We start from the raw sequence: 21352 nt of genomic DNA, 5'->3' as shown, positions 1-21352 counted from the left end.
GTACATATAGTTGTGATATAGGACTTTATTTGATTATATTAACAAAAGGGCTTCGTTAGTGGCCAACAACTACTCAAAAGTCCGGTGTAAGGTGTCCTGAGTTTGAACTATGTAAAAATTGTGTTTTGAATGATGAAACTAATTTTAATTGTTAACTTGTACATTTTTCCTGGGTAGACTGGTTTCTTTTGATGACTGCATTGGTGCTGATTGTAGGTAATGTTTGTTAGTCTGTTCATGCTTCTGTGTAACAGGAAGGGCATGGAGGATACAGAGACACAACTTTACAAGACGACTGTGACTGCTATGAACACATTTGCACAATACAGCTTGTAATAGCCAATAGAATTCAACCAAATATGAACTAAAGTATATATATGCCCACAAGCACATAGAAAAAAGAAAAAAGCATCATTTTTAAACTAGTGATATGAAGAATCATTGCTAACATTTTTCTGTAATTTGTTAATAATTGATCTATGTCACCTTTGCAGACTTCTACATCATTTAAACCCTTCAATCTACATTATAAATGCAGAATATATTGTCCTCTGTCTGCATACCATGCTAGTTGGCATAACATTACACTTGCTTTTTCCCCCCAATTTACATCTTTAAGTAAGGGTTAATGGCCGACGAAGTGTGCGTAATAACTTTTTAACGCACGCCGTGGAAGCCTGAACCGTCGGACGCGAAGCTTAGGACGGTTGCTTCCGCGAAGTGCGCTAAAAAGTAAGAACGCACACTTGGAAGGCCATTAACCCGCTTATACCACGGTCACTTACAAAAGCAATACATATTAACCAGTTTTTAGTCCTTTGTTCTTGTTTTTTTTCCAGTTTGGATCGCTTTTCTCACAAAAAGCAGACTATTTGTTACGTGATGTGGCACATCGTCGTGCCGCACCAAGATTCAGCGATATATATATGCTGATCTTTCCGATGGGTTGAATAAAGCATTAGTTCAGAGAGAAAGTTCATCTCTTACAGCTTGTTTTTTTCCAAGTGATGAAGCAAAAGGTTGTTTTAAAGAAGCTGGCGAAGTGATACAAAACATTTAAGCTAGGTGACCGGAACTTCTTTTTTCACAGTGTGGTTATCAGGTTTTAATGCCCACCCAGGAGCCAATCAGAATCGAGTATTCACCCGGACCATGGTATAAGATCCTATAAAAATGTTCTGAGATCTAAAATGAATTGTTTTTGCAGCACACCAAAAGATGAAAAACAAAGTGGAAACTTCATTCTAAACATATTTTGCTGCATAAGACATGGTTCTGTATCATCAGTACCGGTAGTAAAGGTGAAAGGAAGCATCATAGCAAGTGGAGACAGGCAGAGGTGGAAGAGGTGTGATGGTGAGAGTTTGGAGATCCATCTGAATTACAGTGTTGTGCTCCGTACTCGGCATAAGTAGCTGATCGTTTATGAGTGTTCCCTGGCCAGCATACGTCACTTTGTCTGCTCTGCGGATCTGGAGAAAAAAGCAAAAGCAAGGTAAAAACTCACAAATACTCTTAAAACGAAGACATTTGGAATGGTTTCCTTGGTGTTTGTGGTACCTGTCCCCACTTCTTAGACTCCACACAAAAAGATGTCACCAAATTGCCAGAGTTATTCCCGCCAACCACCACCAACTTGTCAGTAGCACCAAGAAAGTAAAGCGTGGATAGTTCTGCATCTGCTCTGGTAAGGGTGGGAAGAAGCTCACACCATAAATCTAAAAGTGGAAACGTAAAGGAAAAAAAAACGTTTTTTCCGTTATCCTTTTAAGACAGAGAGAAACTTCATGGTCCGGTATTTAGAACATGTCCCTATAAGATTAAACTTCCAGGATTGGGTTGGGTATTTCAAACCAAATTTGTTCCTGGGGATTTGGATTCCGATTTGGTGCCAATCCTGCTTTTAATCCGTATCCAAGCCAACAGCCTCTGTTGGACATTTCACAATTTTGAATTGAAGATCAGTTTTGATCTTGAAAATGAGGGTTTTTCTGATCCCAGCTTAGAGCAGGATGTGAGGCTGATCCTGTGTCTGCTTCTCCTTTTGATGTTTTTTTTTTTCCGATAAAGATAGGAAATATGTGAATTTAGAAAACCTTACTAAAACATAATTCTCATCACTTTTAAAATGTGTCATAATGGTAATCCAGATAACTTTGATTTGAAACCAAAGTTTTGAAATACCAGGCCTATGTAGTCAAGTGTATTCAGAAGAGTTTACAGAAATAAAAAGAGAAAATATGAATAAATCAAACAAAACATGTAGAAAATTATTTGATTTTGAAAAACAATTAAGCTGTTCTAAGATGCTTAAATTAATAACAGGAGTTAAGGATGGCATCCCGTGCAAGGCAGACATCTGAAAATTTATCCTCCTCATCTGTAATATTCCTCTGAGTTTTTGCACCTTGCTTGGTGTTGTACTGAAGGAACAATTTCTCTCCAGTTCTCTGAATGCTGCCCAGTACATAGATGCAATGCTTGAGGCTGGTAGCAAGGGGAACATCGTGGGACAAGGAAACGGTGAACCGGAAGTCCGTAAATGGCAATGAAGAAACAAACCTAAAGCAGAGATCATATTGGAGATGATTTTCTGAAGAAACAAAAAGCAATATTCAAATGAAGCGTATTGTAATGTCTTAAAGACCCACTCCAATGAGAATCATGTTTTTGGTATTAAGAAAATTAAGCTTAAAATTGTGTTTCTGAGGTATTTCTTTATTCAAATCAGGAGCAGAAAAAACACTGCTACTGAAAAAAGCTTGTAGGTGCAATGTAGGACCATACTACGCCAAGCCAAACACTCCTTTCTCTGCTCTATTGTGATGCAACGGCTTGTAGATGTCTAGATCCATGTACGTCTTTGTTTTCCTCGTCTGAGCTGGCATCTGGCTCAAAACTGTCCAGCTGGATAGCTCCAATACTGCTCTCCATTTTTGTTGCACCAAAAATGTTAGGGTTGTGAGGGGTTTGTAACTTAGTTTGTAACAAAGAGATGGTACCCACCCACAACTCTGAGGCAAATTTCCAATGAACTCCTGCTGCTCTACTGAAACCATGTCCCAGAAAACCACACCGTTTTAAAAATTTGGGTTAAAAACAGCATTGTCATAATTAAAAGACCACTGGGAACGCTTTGAATGATCAGAGTGAGTCTTTAACAACAAAGACACAAACCGCCAGGAGTCCTGCCAAGGATCATAGCACTCTACAGCTGTGTAAAGCGCTGTGCTTGAGTCTGGGGTTACCAGAGAGTCCAGGTACCAGCCTCCCACCGCGTAAATACAGCCTTCACAGTCAACCGCGCTGAAATGTCTTCTGTGCTAAACAAAAAGGACCTTTGAAAGTGATTTTTTGCATCAAAAATACAAAGGCAAGGCAGGTTGTTTTTAAATGACAGTTGTACCTTTATCATGGGTGATATGAACATCCATGAATGATTTAAAGGATTGTATCTAAAAGAAACTTTAGTGAACTCCCAGTCTCTCTTTTTCTGTTGCCTGTGGCCTCCTATTAGAAATAGGTAGTTAAAAAGCACCACTGTGGTAAAACACCACTTATCAGCCTTAAAAGGAAGCTCTGTAACTCTCTGCCAGTCCTTCCTGCTCTCTGGCCCTTTCAGGCTAAAGATGCATCGAGCGCTTTCCGTCTCTGGGTCGCTCCAAGAAGTCAGGTTCTCTTTCCGGAGGTTGCACAGATGTGGCTCTCCGCAAGTCCTCAGGTTGATGACATCTCTCTTGTCCTCATGATTCAAAAATCTGCAGCACGAAACAAGTGTGGTGATAAAAACTCAATATTTAGGAAAACAGCTGGAATGAAACTGTCAATACCTGATAACATGTGGCACCTCCAGCAAGTTTCTACTTAGGACCGTGAGGACTGTCATCCTCAGCTCAGCACAACAAGTCTCCTGAGCAAGACTCAGGTACGACAAGCAGTCAGACGAGCTGAGTTCTTCTGCTAGGACTGACAGACACTTTGACAGGAAGGCCTCAGCTAGAAGGTAGCAGCTTACCTTGGGATAAGGGGGATTAAAACAAAACAAACAGAAAAGCTGAGGGTGGCGTTTGTATAAAAAAATGCATCTGTGACATATATGGAGAAAAAGGTAGTCTAGAGATTTCCTTTTTGAGTATTTATACCTGGATGTTTGGTCCTAGTTCTTCATGAGAAACTTTGAAGTTGCCATTAAAAGTAAATTCAAGGAAATTGTGAAAAACAGAGGAGGGCACATGCTCCAGGTGAATGAGTCGCTCTGTAGTCTCCTTCATTCTAGACTGGGACACGGCTCGAAAGTACTCGCTGGACTCTGAAAGTCTTTGAAGGTCCACCTTCAAAATTAATTATTGAACATTTTTTTTCTCTGTCCATTAATAATTTATTTAATCAGTTTAGAGATTTTCTTTTATACTTACATAGAAAGTATGTGTGCTTGTTTGAACTGTAACCTTTGTTTCATTTGCATCTCCCAGGTGATATGTGCGGAGTGCCTCGTTGGTTTTCCACTCCACTGAGGCGCATTGACGAGGCCCTCTACCTGTGAGACTTGTGGATGCTAGGCTGTTGTCTAGTGCAGGTAAAGCACCCAAAAGTTGTCTAAACAGGCCTTTCAACCACGTCATGATCCACCCAATAAATATGATCAAATACTTTCTAAGAACATCCATTTTACTGCTATCTGGTAACAATTTGATCAGATTTTACACTTAGACATGAAAAATGCTCTTAAATGTACATTTCCATTTAAGGATACACAGACCCAGCCAGACATGTCACTTTAGTCCATAAACTTTATCCTTTGCTCCTACATGCTGCTCAGTCAAACTAAAATAAAAACAATTTGGAAAAAAAAAAACCTCCAAAATCCTTTAGCGAAAACTCCTTTTCATCACCCTTCGATCTTTGAGCAGTGCAGACCTTTCTGGCTGCTCTATTCTTGGCTCCTGGAGGTGGGACAACTGTTAGTCTTCTGGGATCAAACATGGCCCTCGCTCTTCCACAGACGTCATCACAGGGCACTCAGATTACCCTGCAGCATGAAAGCCAAAGTAAAGCAAAGTATATGTAACCCCAATCAAAAAGAGTTGGGACAATATGGAAAATGCAATTTGCAGTTTTTATTAAACTAAAAATCTATAATAAAATGTGTTTTTTTATTGCTAACCTTCACAAATGTATTATGCTTAACACTATTTAGAAAATTCTGGATGAATACCATTTCACCCCTTCCTCTTATTCCAAATTCTTCGTCTTTGAAATTAAGCCCAAGGGGATGGGATACAAATACAAAAGTATTGAGCTGAAATTTCCTCTCCGATATACAGTAAATCTGATGGTTCTTAGTTCTGTCCCTGGTTGATTAGCAAAATAAAATATGAGTGAAAAATACCCCAAAATTTTACTGACTCAGTACAATAAAATACACAATTCTTAAAGGTCAGTTAAAGTCATAAGACTACATGTGATATTCAGAATTATTTTGACCATAATTACAATTTTTGAATCTTGACCAAATGAGGAAACAATTGAATCAGTCTTAATTAGTTGAAAGAATTCCTTTTTTGAAGAACTGTGATGATGTAGCATTACCCCTGGAAATCATCTATGGGTGTCATGTAGGGCCATAGGAATAGAGCAAATGTAACAATACTTGCCAATGCCGTGATGGAAGGGCTTTTCCCGTACTTCCTGTAACACAGCTTCAGGTATCCAACCTTTAGAGTGGATGTTGATGCTTATTTTTGGTAATAAGATTCTCCACCCTTTCATTTACTAAATCTATCAGAGGTTTTCTACATATTCTACCAGCGTTCTGAACGGAACCTTGTGTAAGAACAACCCAAGAAAGTCTGTCCATTTTTATTCGGGGGGTGAGGTTGTGGAATAACATGGAGGAAAGTATCAAAGTGGGTAAAAATGTAACACATTGCAAGGGGGAAAAAAAAACAAATGGAAAACTTTAAGATTCGTATAATTAGAAAATGGGACAATATACGGACATTCATGACTTAGAGACTTTTGGAATGTTGAAACTTTTTCTTTTCTTTTTGGAGTTTATGCAAATTATGTTAATTGTGTAAAAATGTATGTATAAACAATAGCAAGACTAGGGGTGTAACTTAATAAGATTTATCCTCCTCCCACTCCTTTTTTCAAGCATTTTTATCACTTTCAATTTTATTTTGCGTTTCAAAAATAAAAGGAAATCATTCAATATAATTTATCTATAATGAAAATTTCCAAACATAAATACATTAAACTATAAAGAATATTATTGCAAATTATGCAACAGTTGCATAATGATTTATGATCATAAATCATTATGCAACAGTTGTTTAATGATTTATGATCATAAATCTGTCCTTTTAATTAACTTTTATATTGCATTGTTCTCTTCATTGAAGCAGGAACAAATTTTAAAGATATAAGGCATAAAAGGTGACTTGACTGTGTTCCAATATCAGGTCCAGTATTTAAAAAAATCTTTTTTATACTGCCTATAACCCCTGCCCCAGTAGCCAGTCCTATTATAACTAATTGGCATGTTGCTCAATTAATCTTAGAACTGTTAAACATTATGTGCATGTCGTATGTATTTTCCTACACTTCATATTTCCTTCGTCTTGCGTTGCCCGTTTTCCTTTGTATTAAAATAAAATGGCAAGACCATTCACGCTGCTGCTCAACTATGTAGCCACAAGCGGGGGTCTCCCTGTGCTGGTCCCCAGCCGGGATAAAGTATAGGGTTGTGTCAGGAAGGGCATCCAGTGTAAAAATCTTTGCCAAAGCTGATTAGCTGTGGCCACCCCTGGAGGAATGTGCAGAAAGGTGAACAGTTAAATTGAAAGACAACAGTCAGTTTAGTGGCTTTATTTATAAGTGCAAATATAGCCATATTTAACTGGAAAAGGACGGATTCAAAAACAGCTGCACATAAAATCGCTTGTTTCTAATGTAAGAAAATGGAGTGGATACGCACAGGTGTGTACTTTGTACATTCATTAATTAAAGTTTAAAAAAACATGAGCTCGCAGACATCGAACAAAACCTGATATCTGAAAAATACATCCTAGTTTTGCTAGCAGAGAAAACCTAACAAAACTAAATACTGACATAAAAAGAAGAAAAATAACTTTAGGATTAAAACATAAACTGCTTTTTAAATAAAGTATAGACAGTTGAAGACAAAAAAAGGAACAGTCAGTTCGTGCAGCAGAAGTGCACACTAGTCAATTTCTAGGAATAACCTAGCTTTTTTTTTGCCAGTGACTAAAAGGTAGAGTGCTTAAATTGTGATGTCACCTTAAATTAAAATCAGTGATCCAGATCAAAATCAAATTCACAAGCAGAAAATACATAAACATAAACTGGTCCAAGGAAATTCAAAGTTGCAAAAACAAACTGACCAACAGAAGAAAATAGCAAATAAAAAATGATAACAGTCTTCCTGCTCTCCATAGCAGCAGAACGTCTCTCCTTATCATAAACCACATGGAAATGAGAGTTCTCTCTTTGTGGAGATTCACTTCTATTAATATCATAGGATTTTGGGAATTGTTGACATTCCTGCAAAGGCCCATAAAAGTTTGAAAACAAACATGGAGCAGATCAATGCCGCAGCGTTCAGGAGAAAAGCTTTTTTTGCTTGAAGTAGGCATCGAAGCGGACCTGGGCGTAATCCTGCAAAGAGGAGAGAGTTAGCCAACCGAGAAGTCATGGTAACAAAACTCAACTGGAGATTCAGTAGAAATAAAGGGAATTTGTCATATACAAGCCACACCAAATGTAAGTATTTCCATGAAATATACTGCACTGAGACATTCTGTAAAAGTAAAGTTAAGTAAAAAAAAAAGGTTTGTAACCATTCACAATTTAGTGTTTATTTAACCAGAAATTCACTTGACAAAGCCCACCTGAAAGAATAAACACTGGGTTCTACATGAAATGAAAGATTGAAGTCTCATAAACTGAAATTAAACGTTTTTCTTTATTTCACTACTGGAAAAAAATACAAACTCACCATATATCCAAACTCAATTTTGGATAACTTCGCCTGAATGATAGACCACAGCCCCCACAGGAAGTGTGATGCTAATGCATACCTAAAATACAACGATAATATGAAATCCAATCGGACCAATCCAGTAATCATTTCAGTATCAAATAAGCAAAGCTCCCGTAAAACGTCAACACAATGTACCTGTTTGCTTCGATGATCATGTCTTCTTCAATCTGTGTTGGGTCCACGCCAACGTCACAGTGGTTCTCATATTCGCCCAGATAACTTCTGATAAAAAGAAGCTGAGATAAAAATGAAAACTGGATCATAAATGTAGCAGAAGTTTCAGCTGCTGGTGATATGATCATTTTAATAAAAATGTGTGCAGATTGATGTCCCATCGGTTTTGCAAAAACATTTAATAACACATCTCACCACTAGATGGTGGTAAATATCACGAAACCTCCTGTAAACCTTGGTAGAATGTTTTTAACCCTTGTGCTATCTTAATGACCCCACCCTTACATTTACCTGTTCTCCCTACCGTGACAAAGGTGGATAAAGGTGGAAAGATTTCATGTAATCCATGGACACCAGTGAAGATCACAAATCATTGAAGAAAAAAGGTTCAGAGCACTGTCTAGTGGGTCTAGATGACCCAACTCCCAATGTTAAAGTGCCTAGGATAGCACAAGGGTTACCTCAATCTTTAAGTCTTTCTCCTTCCATTTAATAACATAGTAAAGATAAAAAATATCCCTAAAAAGTATAAATTAAAACATCACGAGTATCCTCATGCATTTATTAATGATAGACGTGATAAAACAAAAAGATGAACAGCATTGTGAAGTTAATGTTTTTAAAATTATCACTTAGTTTTTGACACAATTGTTTCAGATTTGTGGACAAATCATGGTACTTAATTCAAAAATGTTGGAACCGACCTGCTGCTCTCTTGATGGATAGTTCTTTGGCGTCGCTTTGAAAAAGGGCCACTCGTCGTATGTGTAGTCATACATCCACTCGCAGAAATGGTTTCCAAAGTCGAAACCCCTGCAAAACAAAAGCCATTGTTGCAATGACATGACGTTATGATGAAGAAATGTGAAACCCTGCAAAGACTTACAGGACACGTATTTCCTGTTTGCGATTAACAGTAATCTTCAATAAACAACTAACACGTTACCTGTAGTTGTAACTGCTGTATTCAAAGTCTATCAGCATGAGTCTGTCGGTTGAGTTGCCGTCTTTGTCCTTTAGGTCAAGGACGTTTCCTGACACATCAAAAAAAGTCATGATGAAAATCTTAGCTCGTCTTCATCTTGAGCTTTTTGAACACCTTTAGTAAAGTTTATCAACTAAAAACAACAATGACTCAAAAAGAAGACTTTTTTTCTAGAAAGACACATTTAAGTTATGTTGAAAATATAGAGGGAAACAACTATTAATGCCAATGTTCTTCTGCTAGACTGCATTTAAATGTAGTTAGAGACGGTTCATTAAACTTTTCTAACTTGAAATGTTAGAAATGACCAAAACCTTTTATTGTGAAAAGACAAGAAGCCTATATAGAAAACAGTTCAAAGTCTTGTTTGCCATTTGACATATTATCATGTTTATTGCCTTTGAATAATCTTTTATGTTTTGTTACATCAAAAAGCTTAAAATGCATCAAGTAGTCTGTTCATCTCAAAGTACAAGACAGTCAAAGCAGCAGAAGACGGCACAGGCGTTTTATTTTCAGATGCACAATTGACTTTTTACATCCATCCCCACAACCACACTTCAGTCTCTGTCCTGTGCAAAACACATATGACCTTTTCATTAAAGTAACTAAACCTGGGAAAACCTGTACGCAAGAGTGACTGGATGCATGCATGCAACGAGCTGTGTTTGAATGAGTTAGACTGAACATAAAGTTCTCCCTACAAATAAGTGATTTTAAAAAAAGAAAACATGTGATAATCAGTCAAATAAGTCAAAGAATGTTTAGATCAGAGCAGGAACAAGAAAAACGCTAAAATATTTACCTTCTTGGACATCATTATGGCAAAACACCACTGGTGACGGAGTTGCTGCCAGCAGTTTACTGTTGTGCAGAAAACATGAATATGAGTTCACTTATGTAACCAGAAAATGTACAACTGACCTATAAACGACTCAAAGAACAAGATATTCTACAGAATATTTTCATCTACATCTTCACTGATGCATTGTCATAAGGCTGGCTAATCGAAACACTAAAAATTCCTTTGAAGCTACGTTCACGCCGCCCTCAGCAATACACGTCCAAGTGACCACTAACACGGAGAAGTCTATGTAAACACGCGGATATGCACGTTTGGGGGTTCTTGCGTTCACGCGTCGTTACTCGTGTTTCTACGTCTATTTTGACTTACATTGTCCTTACAAATACCACGCCACACAATTACCCACATGCACTAATTTCATGACATCCTGTGAGGTGGCCGTATGAGCCTCAAGGCCCGCCTGCACTCCTGTTAAGAGGCAGCCGCTCCCCCACACGTGTGACTGAGGCATTAGAGCTCTAGAGACCTTGCGCTCTACAATTTGATTTTTATTACTACAAGAAAAACAACAGCAGCACAAAGATAAGAGCCCTCATCAAACATCAGATAGTCAGCATTATTGCTTCATCAGCCAAATGCGTTCAGTTATTCATTAGTCATTATGGATATCTTAACTCAAAGCTTAAACATGTATCAACCCTTTCATCTAATAGATGTCTTGCTTTGAGTTGAAGTGGATAAAAGCTGCTTTGTGCAATAATCTAGTGAATATGGGTAAGAGCATTTCAAAAGAACAGCGCTTCACATTTCTCTCATGTTAAGACTAGTTTTAGCCGAAATTCCTAAATGTGATGGGAAGACAAAATCAAAGAAAAAAAAAACCACACGGTTGTTCAGTCAGATTCCAAAATGCTGATAAAGACGAATGACTTTCGTTTTAAAAATCATTGTTCTCTTCAGATCCGGGTTTGGACTCTTGACCGTCTGATAACAGGGGATTCCAGCTGTGCAAGAATGGTGCAAGACATATTGGCTTCAAAAGTCAATGTTTTGGGCAGGCTTCATCACTAAAGTCACGGAGGAACTGCGACAAAGGTTATTTCCTAGCTCTGAAGTCTGTTCTAAGCTGCTGGGGTGGTTTTGGAAGACTTTTTGACCAAGATTCCTCTTTAGCAGCTCATGTACCGGAAAGACAAAAAAGAAAAAAGGAAATAAAAGACACTAGAAACATAAGATGACAAAGGGGACACATGTTGCTGTCCAGTCAGCCTAATTAGAATTTACAATTACAGTCATTATTTAAATGAACTCAGAAAGCTGTGGATGAGTCTGTTTACATGTCAAATGCGTATTTGATTGTATGGGAACTATAACAGAAGCTGAAAGATTTCCCTAAAGACAGGTTTGACGTCCTTAATCCGTCAATTTTCTTTAGTTGTTTTTAAATTGTGTTAAATTTGACCTTTGTAGAGGTTTGAAGGGGAAAGAGTAGCTTTTAGTGAGTAACATCAGAATGGATATCGAACGCTTTTTACAATGTCGAGTAAAAAAAAAGGAAATGTTTTTTTTTTTTACTCCTTATAGAACATTCCCATAACTACAAAAAGGGCTATTATTTTTCCAAATGGTTCAGTGCTGCTTTTTTGTGAAAATATTCAGCAAAAATGAAGCATCGTAAAAATACAAATACAAACAGCAACATTTTTTCAAAAAAATAAAAATAAAAAAAAGCAGCTGAGGTTGTAAAAATGACAAAAATACCAACATTTTTAGAGGACTGACTAAAATTAGTGATAAGATTATTATTTGCAATATGAAAAAAATTAAATTGCTGCCTTGGTATTTATTGAAATCCTAGAGCAAAAGTTGTTTGAAACCCAAAACATTAAACTTTAGAATCAGATGTAAAAATTATCGCCAAACAAAAAGGTATTTCATAAACCTTTTTGGTAACTTGACAAAGTATTATACAGCACATTTTAACTCCAGGTCAATTTTCTTGTTAGTTTAGAAGCTAAATAAAGCTCAAATAAAAGTAATAATTAATAAAAAAGTGTTTCATTATAGGTTCTTCAGTTACTTTCAGTGTTGGGTGTCACACCAGTGAAAATGCCCTCAGGTGCATGTCTGACTTGTCAGCACTTCTTTGTTCCTAATCCAATTAGTAAAACATAAGCTACAATTCAATTCCACAATGTAATGACTACTTAAATCTCTTATTGGCAACGAGTGATGGTGTTTCTAAAAAAACAACAGACAAGTTCACCCGCAGTTTACACAATCCAAAAATCTTATGTCAACGTTTGAGACCAAGCCAAGAATTTAGGAAGAGAGAGGCTTTACTTTACGGGTTAAAAATAATGCAGCTGACTCATCCAATTTCTTTCCTCAGATCTACAACGTGAAATGCAAGGGTGTTACATAAAACACAACACAAAGTAGGAAATGTTGTCCTGCAGCTGGAACCTACCGGAGGTTCTCCAGCTCTGCAGGCAGGTCCAACTTCATCAGCTTCTTATATTTTTTCAAATGTGCTTCACGCACAAAATTGATGTTCATTACTTGATCCATGTATCTAAAAACAAAGAAAACACATTTTATTTTGAAATTAAAACATTACAAGAGTCCATGTCAAACTAAAAGATATATTTGGGTTTTTACTTATTGAGGCTCCCAAACAACCACTTGGGCTCTTTGTTAAAGGGCATGACCATTTTATGGAAGCGGGCCATTTTGATGGCAATTTCTGCTGAGATGGCTGGATCTGCCAACTGATCTGTGAGCATACGGGTATTCTGGAGAGGAAACAAAAAAATCTCAATGTCAGCTACTTCCTGTAGATCCGGATTCCAGCATAGACATTGTGTCATCAATCCTCTTAAATTCAAACACAACGGCTAGGCCCGAATTCCCTCCTTACTCTCCTATTACTAAAAAAACAGAAAGTGCGACACTTTCTAGTCCCCTAGATTCTAAAAACAATTTGGACACCATGTTCACCACTTCTTCCTTTAAAAAAAAAAAAAAAAAGACATAACAGATTTCACAAAGTAAACCTATAAATATGAAAATTTTATAAAAAGTAATTGTGAATCCACAGTGTTCAGGGGGTGAAAATGTGGATGGTTTAGAAAAAATAAATAAAAATACAATTTCTTTTCACATGCAAAATTGTTGAAACAATGCGTTTTGGTCAATATTCGCCAATCTAATGAAGTTCGATGCAAACTGGCTTTTCACAGAGGCTTCAAAAAACCAGTTTGCATCGATTCCTACAGCCCTACAAAAATGGCAAACGCACTATATAGTGTAAAGGAATTCAGACACAACTAGTATGTTTTAATGGGGAACAGAAAATGAGATCAGGAAGTTCATGTCGTACCGGAAGATATTGTTCCAAACGCCCTTCAGGAAAGATGCCATACAGTTTTGGGCCCAACGTTCTTTCTGCCAGGATGGCAAACATCACACTTTCTAAAACCAAAGAGTCCACACCCTGTGTTCCAACAACACACAATGGGAGAGCACACAACAGTGTCACAAGTCTTTGCCAAAAAGAGCTTTTTCTAATTATTCATCTACACAGTAAATCATTCATTTTCAATTACAAAACTTCTCGACCCAAACCAGATAAAACCAACCTGCAAGATGGCACCGTAGATTCTGAGGAGCACCTGGCGAGGTTCTTCTCCCACACAGGGAATGTGATCAGGCAAACTACAAAGGTACAACTGATTACTCAGTCCCCCGCTGAAAAAAAGAAGAGAAAAAAGGTAGAAAATGTTCACAAACACAAAGGGACAATGTTAAACACAAATGGAATTATCATCAATAAAATATTTAAAGTCACAAACAGTGGTTTGAATTTAACACATTTTCCCCCATTATTTTCATTTTTTACAGCCAATGAATGAATATAAAGCCAGCATCAAACAAAATATAAAAGATTTCACACTTTCAAAGTTCTTTAAAGACCCACTCTGATGACAATCTGTTTTTAACACATCCTTGAGACAGTTTTCATGATAGAGGACATAAATGAAGAAATATAAGATTAAGAGAAGCATTTGTGTTAAATTGTTTGTGAATCAGGGGCTAACGAAAACACCTCAGAAGAAAAAGCTTGTAGATGTGACGTAGAAGTTACTACGGCAAGCCACAAGCTCCCTGTTCCGCTCCATAATTCCGTTGCACCCCCTGGTCCGTTTTCGTTTAGCGGGAGAGCACGTCAACAGATGGATAATTGGAAAACAACACATTTTAAACTACATACTCATAATTAAGAGACCAGTGTGAACGCATTACAATAGAAAATCGGAGTGGGACATAAAACGTATTACAAAGTGTGGACCGTTTCTGTGACAATTAACTTAGAGCTCGTGCGCTCAAGAAGACACAAACAACAGCACAGTCAAAGAAAAGTAATACTGTCTGTCAGAGAAAACATTTTTTATGTCCTTTATTCAGAAATGGCAGACATTTGAGTCGCGAGCGTTAAAGTACCTGACGATGCTGATGTGAAAGTCTGTCTCGTGGATGGTCCTCCACGATCCAGATAAAAAGTCCCGGCACCAAATGAAAGCCCTGCTCTTAGTTTCCCGGTCGACCTCATCGCTTCTCCCATCCCGGAAAGACTCTGCCTCGGAGTCGTCATCACAATTGGCTCCGAACAGAGGGCTGGGAGTCCGAATGTTTCTGTCATTAACGTCGAGCACGTTTCCAAACCGCCTCGCTCCCGCTGGGGAACCAGTGTTCCCCACAAGGAGCGTGGGGGTGTTCCCAGCAGGGGGCTCCGGCCCAGTCTTCTCTGCTCCGTCCGAGTTTCCGTTGCTGCGGTGGGCTGCATTTTGCGTTGAATGCATCGTGAGTTTCCGGGCGAAATGAACCGCAGTGGAAAATGTCGGTCTGCCGTCGCCGGGTGAGTTCGCTGACAGACGCAGACCGCTGACAATGCTGCTTAGGCGGAAGAGCCGATCATAGGTGGTCCATAAGAAACGCATGGGAGGCGGGCGTCCAACAATGATTAAAATATTGAAATTACTGCAATTCGCTCTAACGCGCAGCCGCAAACAGCTCGGGTTAATCCGAAGGGGTTGGTCCAATCAGAATTCACGGCGCTGTTTGACATGACAATCTCATTGGTTGGTGAAGGTTGACGAGCAGTTTCGTCACTCAGTTGTAATATGAAGGGAATTTAGAAAATCCTGTTTCAGTTTTACTCGGTACCCTGTTTCAACAGAATGCATTTATTAAAAAATAGTAGTCTCCCTGACTTGGAATAAATGCAAATGTCTGTCCTCCATCATGAGAAAATTGCTACTAGGACATATAAAATCACCAAAAACACATTGAAGTGGGTCTTTAAAAATGAAATAAAAAGCAAAAGGGATGGACATACAGACATGTGGATTTAATAATTTGCTAAATTAGCTCCGCTTTTAGCATATAATATGAACACATCTTTGCCTTCTATGAAAAGAACACAGACTTGAACATGAAATGTTAATTTATTTTTCTTATTATATTTGGCATTCACAAATCACTGTAAACAAAAAACTTACCTGTATGAATAAAATATTAAAGTTGTCTGTTCTTGAATTTTTTTTTATTGTGATGTATGTTTTATAATGCGAATGCCATCCCCTGGGATTCTGTGTTGTTGTTCTATTTATCTATGTAATTTACATATTAAATAGGCTAGGCAAAGTGTTTGCTTTTCTGTTTTTTTCTTTACATAATGTTTATTGTGCTACATATAAACTGTATAAAACATTTTTTGATTTTTGTCCTGTTTGGTAGCAGAGAAATTGAGAAGCTTTTTAGTTGGACAGATATTTTTACATTAATTGGGGTTCTGCTGATTTGTTTTGTTCAGAGGTGAGCATAATTCTCTAGTAAACATATTCAGCCGAATGCATATTTTAGTGAATATGTTGTGTACCACTATGTTAGTGGACCACGGATGTACATATAATGTTTGTGTGGACACATCCTGTTTGTAAACTGTATACTGAATTGCCCATACCACCAGAGGGCCCCACTTGTTCAATGTGTAGGTAGTTAAAACTTAGGAAGGGGGTGAGTGGATATGACGGGAGAAGGTCTTGATGAAACATCATATTCCCTTCCTGAATGCAAATGCACATACTGTTTAGAGGTATATAAAATATTCACATTTAAAATATTCAAACTATTTAAAAAAAAGGAGAAATAAAACATAACTCAATATCTGAAAGCTATTAATATGTGTAGTGATAAAAATTGTGCAAAGAAAAAGTAAATTAATTACTTCTCTTAATATATGCATTTCCCTAAAGAAATTCTCCACCTTAGAACCTGCTGAATCCCTTTTGAGGTCATGGGGCTGCTGGAGCCAGCTCAGCCACTGTTTGGCAAAGGTGGGGTACACCCTGAACAGGTCACCACACAAACACATTCACTTACACACCTAGCTGCAGGATAGACTGCTAAAACTATCTGTTGTGCTTTAAGAAATTAAGGTCTTTTGAGAGATGCACAGAAAACTATTGTTTTAAGAGTTCAACTATTTTTGGTCTTGATTTGTTTTATTTATTTATTTATTTCACCAATTTAAGGTGAACTGGAAGCATGAAGTGGCTTCTTTTGAAAAGGACATCCCCTGAGAATCAATGAATCACACTACGTGATTGTTAAGGCACCAGAATTGAAGAAAAAAACATCCACCTATTCGTCCGTCCGTCGATCTATGATCTGTAATGACTGCCCCAAGTAGGGTCACCACTGTCTCACTCCCATTGAAGACACAAGACAGGTTAAATCAGGGACTTTATGGTATATGGTGATCAGTTTGCAATAAACCAGGTGAGAATTGGTTTATGAGTCTTTATTTTAAACAAAGTGTAACGGCTGTGGCCGTATTTGGTTTTGTTCATTCTGTTTGTTCTGTGTTTTGTGTATTTTATTTTCTATCAGAGTGGGACCTCTGTGTTTTTGTGCATCTTTGTGCGTGTGTGTGTCTGTGTCTGATTATTTTCAGGTGTGGTGCTGAGAATTGGACTGATGGGCTGTGTCCGAATTACCGCCCTAACCCCTATATAGTGCACTATATAGTGCGGTTGCTATTTTGTAGTGCTGTCCGAATCTACAGTTCAAAAATCATGTGCACTAGAAATTTCCCAGAATTCTCTACGAAAAACCAGTGTGGATCGATGCTCACTCGATCGGCGAATATTGCCCAGAATGCACTGCGTTCATACCAGAATGCATTGCGTGTGACCCACAATACACTGCGCTTGAATTATTCGAAGATGGCGGACGGTTGCGCGAGAAAGAGGACTTAAAAATGTAAGTATTAGGCCTGCACGATTTTAGAAAAATCTGCGATATGCGATATCAGTGTTTGAAACTGCGGTATGACTTGCGATAAATGGAAAAATAGAAAAGCAAAAATACCAATACATTTTGGTTTCAGTGTGAGTTTTATTCAAATAATTCAACACAACTTAAATTAACGTGCAAGTTTTATTCAAAAAGAAGAAAATATATTTACCATAGAACTTGCCAAAACTATGATGAATGATTACAAAAAATGTATATAGATGCCCAGGAATAAAATAGGTTGGTGTCTCCTACATTTCCATTTTACTGCAAGTGTTATTAAATAAGTCAGCATAACTTAAAATCCAAGTCTTTTTCAAAAAGGAGAAAAAGTTAAGACCTATAGCTGTGGCCAAAACATAAATGAACAATGAAGAAAAAAGATAGAGGCCCACAACTTAAACGTGACCTAGTATGAACTAGGGCTGCACGATATGAGGAAAACTTGCGATATTAGTGATCAATATTGCGATAACGATATAATTTGCAGTAAATAAACAAATAGAAAAATAAACAAAAACATCATTCCCATTTCATTGCAACAGTTTAAAAATTATACTCCAAATGACCCTCGTCGACACGGGGGACAAACATCTAACATAAAAGGCCTCCATCTGATTGGTCAAAGCATAAAGGGATTTATTTTATTCGTTTAATGCTTCAAGCTGCTAGAAGATTGTTTTAACACATTTTGAGTTTGCGATTTATTGTGATATTCGCCGTCTTTTGCGATATGCATATTGCAGAGCTGGATATTGCGATAACAATAAATTTGCGGTATATTGTGCAGGCCTAGTAAGTATATTTAAAACTATCAAGTATCTGTTGTAAAATATATTTGTAAATACGTAAGATGATGTGTTTAATATGTTATATTCCTCAATCGACTATCTACATTGTTTGGAAGCTCATCAATTTCGGTAATGCTAAAGCTAACGCTCGCGCAAATTAGCGCCGAATGCTAAAAACAAACGCTGTTGATATTACATAAAAAAATGAGTGAGTTCTAACCGTAGTAATAAGTTATTAACACATTTTTTAAATGTGTTTATATATGTAGGGACTGACGAGGATAAGGAAAATCTGATCCATCTGTGGATGGAGAAAGATAGCCTGTTTGTTTATCAGGCAAGCTCGTGCCGGATGGGAGTAAGAGACACTTGATCAGATTTGTATTCATTTATCATTAAACTGTAATCGTTGTCATGTTGGGGTAAAGGTTGTTGTTGAAAGAGGAGAGGAGGAAAGAGCACGAAGGGACAAAGAGTGACAGGAGAGTCTGTTAAGCTTACCTGAGTTTAAAATATTGTTCACAAAATGTAACGTCGTCGTTGTTTTTGCAATTTGTTTAATAAATGCAGTAACAAAAATGAATTATTTACATGTATTATTTAAATCTGAGCCATTTTTAACAATCTCAAAAGAATTTTCATATAAATATAAAATGTACATATTTACATTTTCGTTTTATATGTTAACATTTATTCTTATACATCTTAACAATAATCCTGGTCTTCTAGAGTCATGTGTGTCACAGTTGGAGCTGAAAGGAAAGCAGAGATTTGTCCTCGCAGACGGACGCCACTTTACCCGTCCTACTGGTTCCTGGTGTGGCTCAACATCTGTGGCTCCCAGCAGTCCCCTTCGCTGATGCACAGATTGTGCAGAACTGAACTGCAGGCAATGATTTTCATTGCAAAGGTTGGTTTTACTTCCAGTGCCCCCAGAAATATTGCTCTCCTCCTCATCTTCATAATGCCAAATGCTCTCTCCACCACAGAGCATGCCTTGGCGTGGTGCTGGTTGTAACGGGCCTGAACCGCATTCCTCATGGGTTCCCTGTAGGGTGTCAGCAGCGTGATGGGATGAGCATTGCAGGGATACCCACCATCACCCAAAAGGATCCTTCAGGTGGGTAATGTTTTATTTACATAAATTGGGCTTTTACGTAGAACCTGTGAACTGTGGACTGATCCTTGATTCCCAACAAAAATATCTCTAAATTTGGCATTAGTCACGTACAGCCTGCAGTTGAATGGAGAAAAAAGCTTCCTGTTAAAATAACAAGCTGCATTTTCTTTTAGGGCCTTTATTCTTATGTGGCAGCCATCAATGCTCCCTACGACCTTTTGGAAGGTGGAAGACCAAGCGAGCTGCTAAAAAACCAGAGGTGACTAATGGCAGTTCATTCCCACTGGATGCTGGGTGACCCTGCTCATCAGCTGGAGGATCCGGTCTGCCGTCCTGTGGACAACGTCGCTCACAGTGGACCGTGGCATGTAAAGGGCCCTGGTTACCACACCGTAAGATGTGCCACACGCCAGCCAGAAAAAAAAACACCAGGACCTCAGTCTCCTGTGCCCCCCCCCCCAGAGTGTGAGGAACCCGAAGCTGCTCCACCTGCTCAATGGTCCTGCGGGTCAACCGATCTGCGGGTCTGGTCTTGTGTCGGACTGACCGTCAGCGTGAAGGGCCACGACAGACACCTTTATGTTGGCAAAGCAGTAGAGACGTGGAAGACCCTGTAAAATAGAAAAATAATTATTTCATTGAGAAAATTAAATCTGATTTTTTTGAATGTTTCATTTTATTCTGATGTCTTAAATTTTAGTTTATGACGAATTTATAAATGCTGGAAAATCTCGTGGGTTTTTTCTTGGCTGGGTTTTTGGATTTTTATATAAATATTTAAAAATTAAAGTATTTTTGTTTAAAACAAGTGATATGGTTTGACTCTGAATAAAAAATACTAAACTTTGATCTCACAAGTGTTTCATGTAGTTAGACTATACAGTTCATAGCCCAGTGTTGAAAAATAATGTTAAAAAGTCTTACCCAGCAGACTGTGTAACCTTGAGCACAATTAGTAACAAATGCTTAAATTGAACTAATAAAAAAACTTTAAGTGTAACTCACAGGTTGTTCATGTCTGGTCAGGGGCATCCAGAGGAAATCTTCTGAGACGTCTGCTTCTCCTTGCCGCTCTGTGATGCTGCAAATCTGCTCGTTTTTGGTTTGATCCCATGAAAAACAGTTGAATTACAGCCAGGAACACGGACAGATTCATATATAAAGCTATTTTCAGTAAGGTAGCTTACTGAAAATAGCTTTATATATGCCTCGCAAGAGCCCGTAAATCGTTCAGCGGCACAAAAATAAATATTGCCATGGACTAATGACTTTAGGGTTTATTTATCAACAAATACATAAAATCTACACCAATGTGTTTGTAATCTTATTATTTACAAATCAGCCACGTTTTCCATGATCAGAACACAGCAGATTCATAAATAGTCTTCATAAAATGTTCATTTTTATTATATTTTTACTTTGACAAATGGGTGTCATTCTCGGCGTTAAATAGAAGTAGTTCCCCTCCAGACCAGGTGATGGCGGTAATGCGCCACTTTGTTTTCGTGCCAAGCGCCATTTGAAAACACCCGAAAGAGAAAACTAGTGAGCACGGGTGTCCGAATTGCTTTGAAAATTCAGAGAACTATATAGAGAACTATATAGTGCCGCACTATATAGGGTTTTAGTAGTTAGGGGTTAGGGCGGTAATTCGGACACAGCTATGGAGACAGCCTTCAAAAGCTCCATGTGGACCTCCAGCCTTTAAGAAGGGAGCCTTGCTGCAACATGTCTCCACTGCAGCGTGACACTCTTCTCTGACTGTTTTGTGTGTCGCACTTAGTGGTACTTTGTAGTTATTTCTAGTTTTGTTCAGGCTAGTCATGTTTTAAGTGAAACTGTTGGGGTGAACTGCCATTTTCTTTTGCATATGTTTTTTTCCTGTTTATGATTAGTCTTGGGAGGTTAGTGTTTTGTCATTGATTTCCCTTTTCTTTCATTTACAGTTAAGATTTCACATTTCAGTTAGGTGGGGTTTTGTTTATTACTTTGGCCTTGGTTCACCCTGAAGCCTTTTTGCTTCACTTTTAGTTATTGTTCATTTATTTGTAAA

The 21352-nt window shown here is 37.9% G+C and overlaps 2 protein-coding genes across 2 annotated transcripts; both read right to left on the bottom strand.

Annotated features, from left to right (window-relative positions):
* Window positions 1-1130: 1130 nt before the first annotated feature.
* LOC105354237 (kelch-like ECH-associated protein 1) lies at window positions 1131-4943 on the bottom strand. Its single transcript, XM_011476236.2, has 8 exons — window positions 4416-4943; window positions 4143-4331; window positions 3831-4015; window positions 3407-3758; window positions 3178-3323; window positions 2408-2562; window positions 1561-1718; window positions 1131-1472 (listed from the first exon to the last, which is right to left on the bottom strand). The coding sequence occupies exons 1-8, from the start codon at window positions 4665-4667 to the stop codon at window positions 1284-1286; spliced, it is 1626 nt and encodes a 541-aa protein (XP_011474538.1). The 5' UTR covers window positions 4668-4943; the 3' UTR covers window positions 1131-1283.
* A 1911-nt stretch (window positions 4944-6854) lies between these two features.
* On the bottom strand, window positions 6855-15081 carry LOC101159912 (choline/ethanolamine kinase). Its single transcript, XM_004069688.4, has 11 exons — window positions 14533-15081; window positions 13671-13779; window positions 13412-13525; window positions 12691-12824; window positions 12500-12604; window positions 10030-10088; window positions 9186-9273; window positions 8944-9052; window positions 8201-8301; window positions 8021-8102; window positions 6855-7680 (listed from the first exon to the last, which is right to left on the bottom strand). Exons 1-11 carry the CDS (start codon window positions 15027-15029, stop codon window positions 7624-7626), a joined length of 1455 nt encoding a protein of 484 aa, XP_004069736.1. The 5' UTR covers window positions 15030-15081; the 3' UTR covers window positions 6855-7623.
* Between the last annotated feature and the right edge of the window lie 6271 nt (window positions 15082-21352).

The sequence above is a fragment of the Oryzias latipes genome, chromosome 6 (assembly GCF_002234675.1).
Source record: "Oryzias latipes chromosome 6, ASM223467v1".
Taxonomy (NCBI): Eukaryota; Metazoa; Chordata; class Actinopteri; order Beloniformes; family Adrianichthyidae; genus Oryzias; species Oryzias latipes.
This window is presented reverse-complemented; position numbering and strand designations above follow the sequence as displayed.

What these genes read in the sequence shown, in the direction of transcription:
- LOC105354237 (XM_011476236.2), bottom strand. Translation starts at nt 4,667, where the DNA reads ATGGATGTTCTTAGAAAGTATTTGATCATATTTATTGGGTGGATCATG. An exon ending in TCAGTACAACACCAAGCAAG is followed by an intron (nt 1,719 to 2,407) that starts GTGCAAAAACTC and finishes TTCCACTTTTAG; the next exon opens with ATTTATGGTGTGAGCTTCTT. An exon ending in AGTCTAAGAAGTGGGGACAG is followed by an intron (nt 1,473 to 1,560) that starts GTACCACAAACA and finishes TTTTTTCTCCAG; the next exon opens with ATCCGCAGAGCAGACAAAGT.
- LOC101159912 (XM_004069688.4), bottom strand. Translation starts at nt 15,029, where the DNA reads ATGCGTTTCTTATGGACCACCTATGATCGGCTCTTCCGCCTAAGCAGC. An exon ending in TTTCACATCAGCATCGTCAG is followed by an intron (nt 13,780 to 14,532) that starts GTACTTTAACGC and finishes TCTTTTTTTCAG; the next exon opens with CGGGGGACTGAGTAATCAGT. An exon ending in ATCCATCAAGAGAGCAGCAG is followed by an intron (nt 8,302 to 8,943) that starts GTCGGTTCCAAC and finishes TTTTTATCTCAG; the next exon opens with CTTCTTTTTATCAGAAGTTA.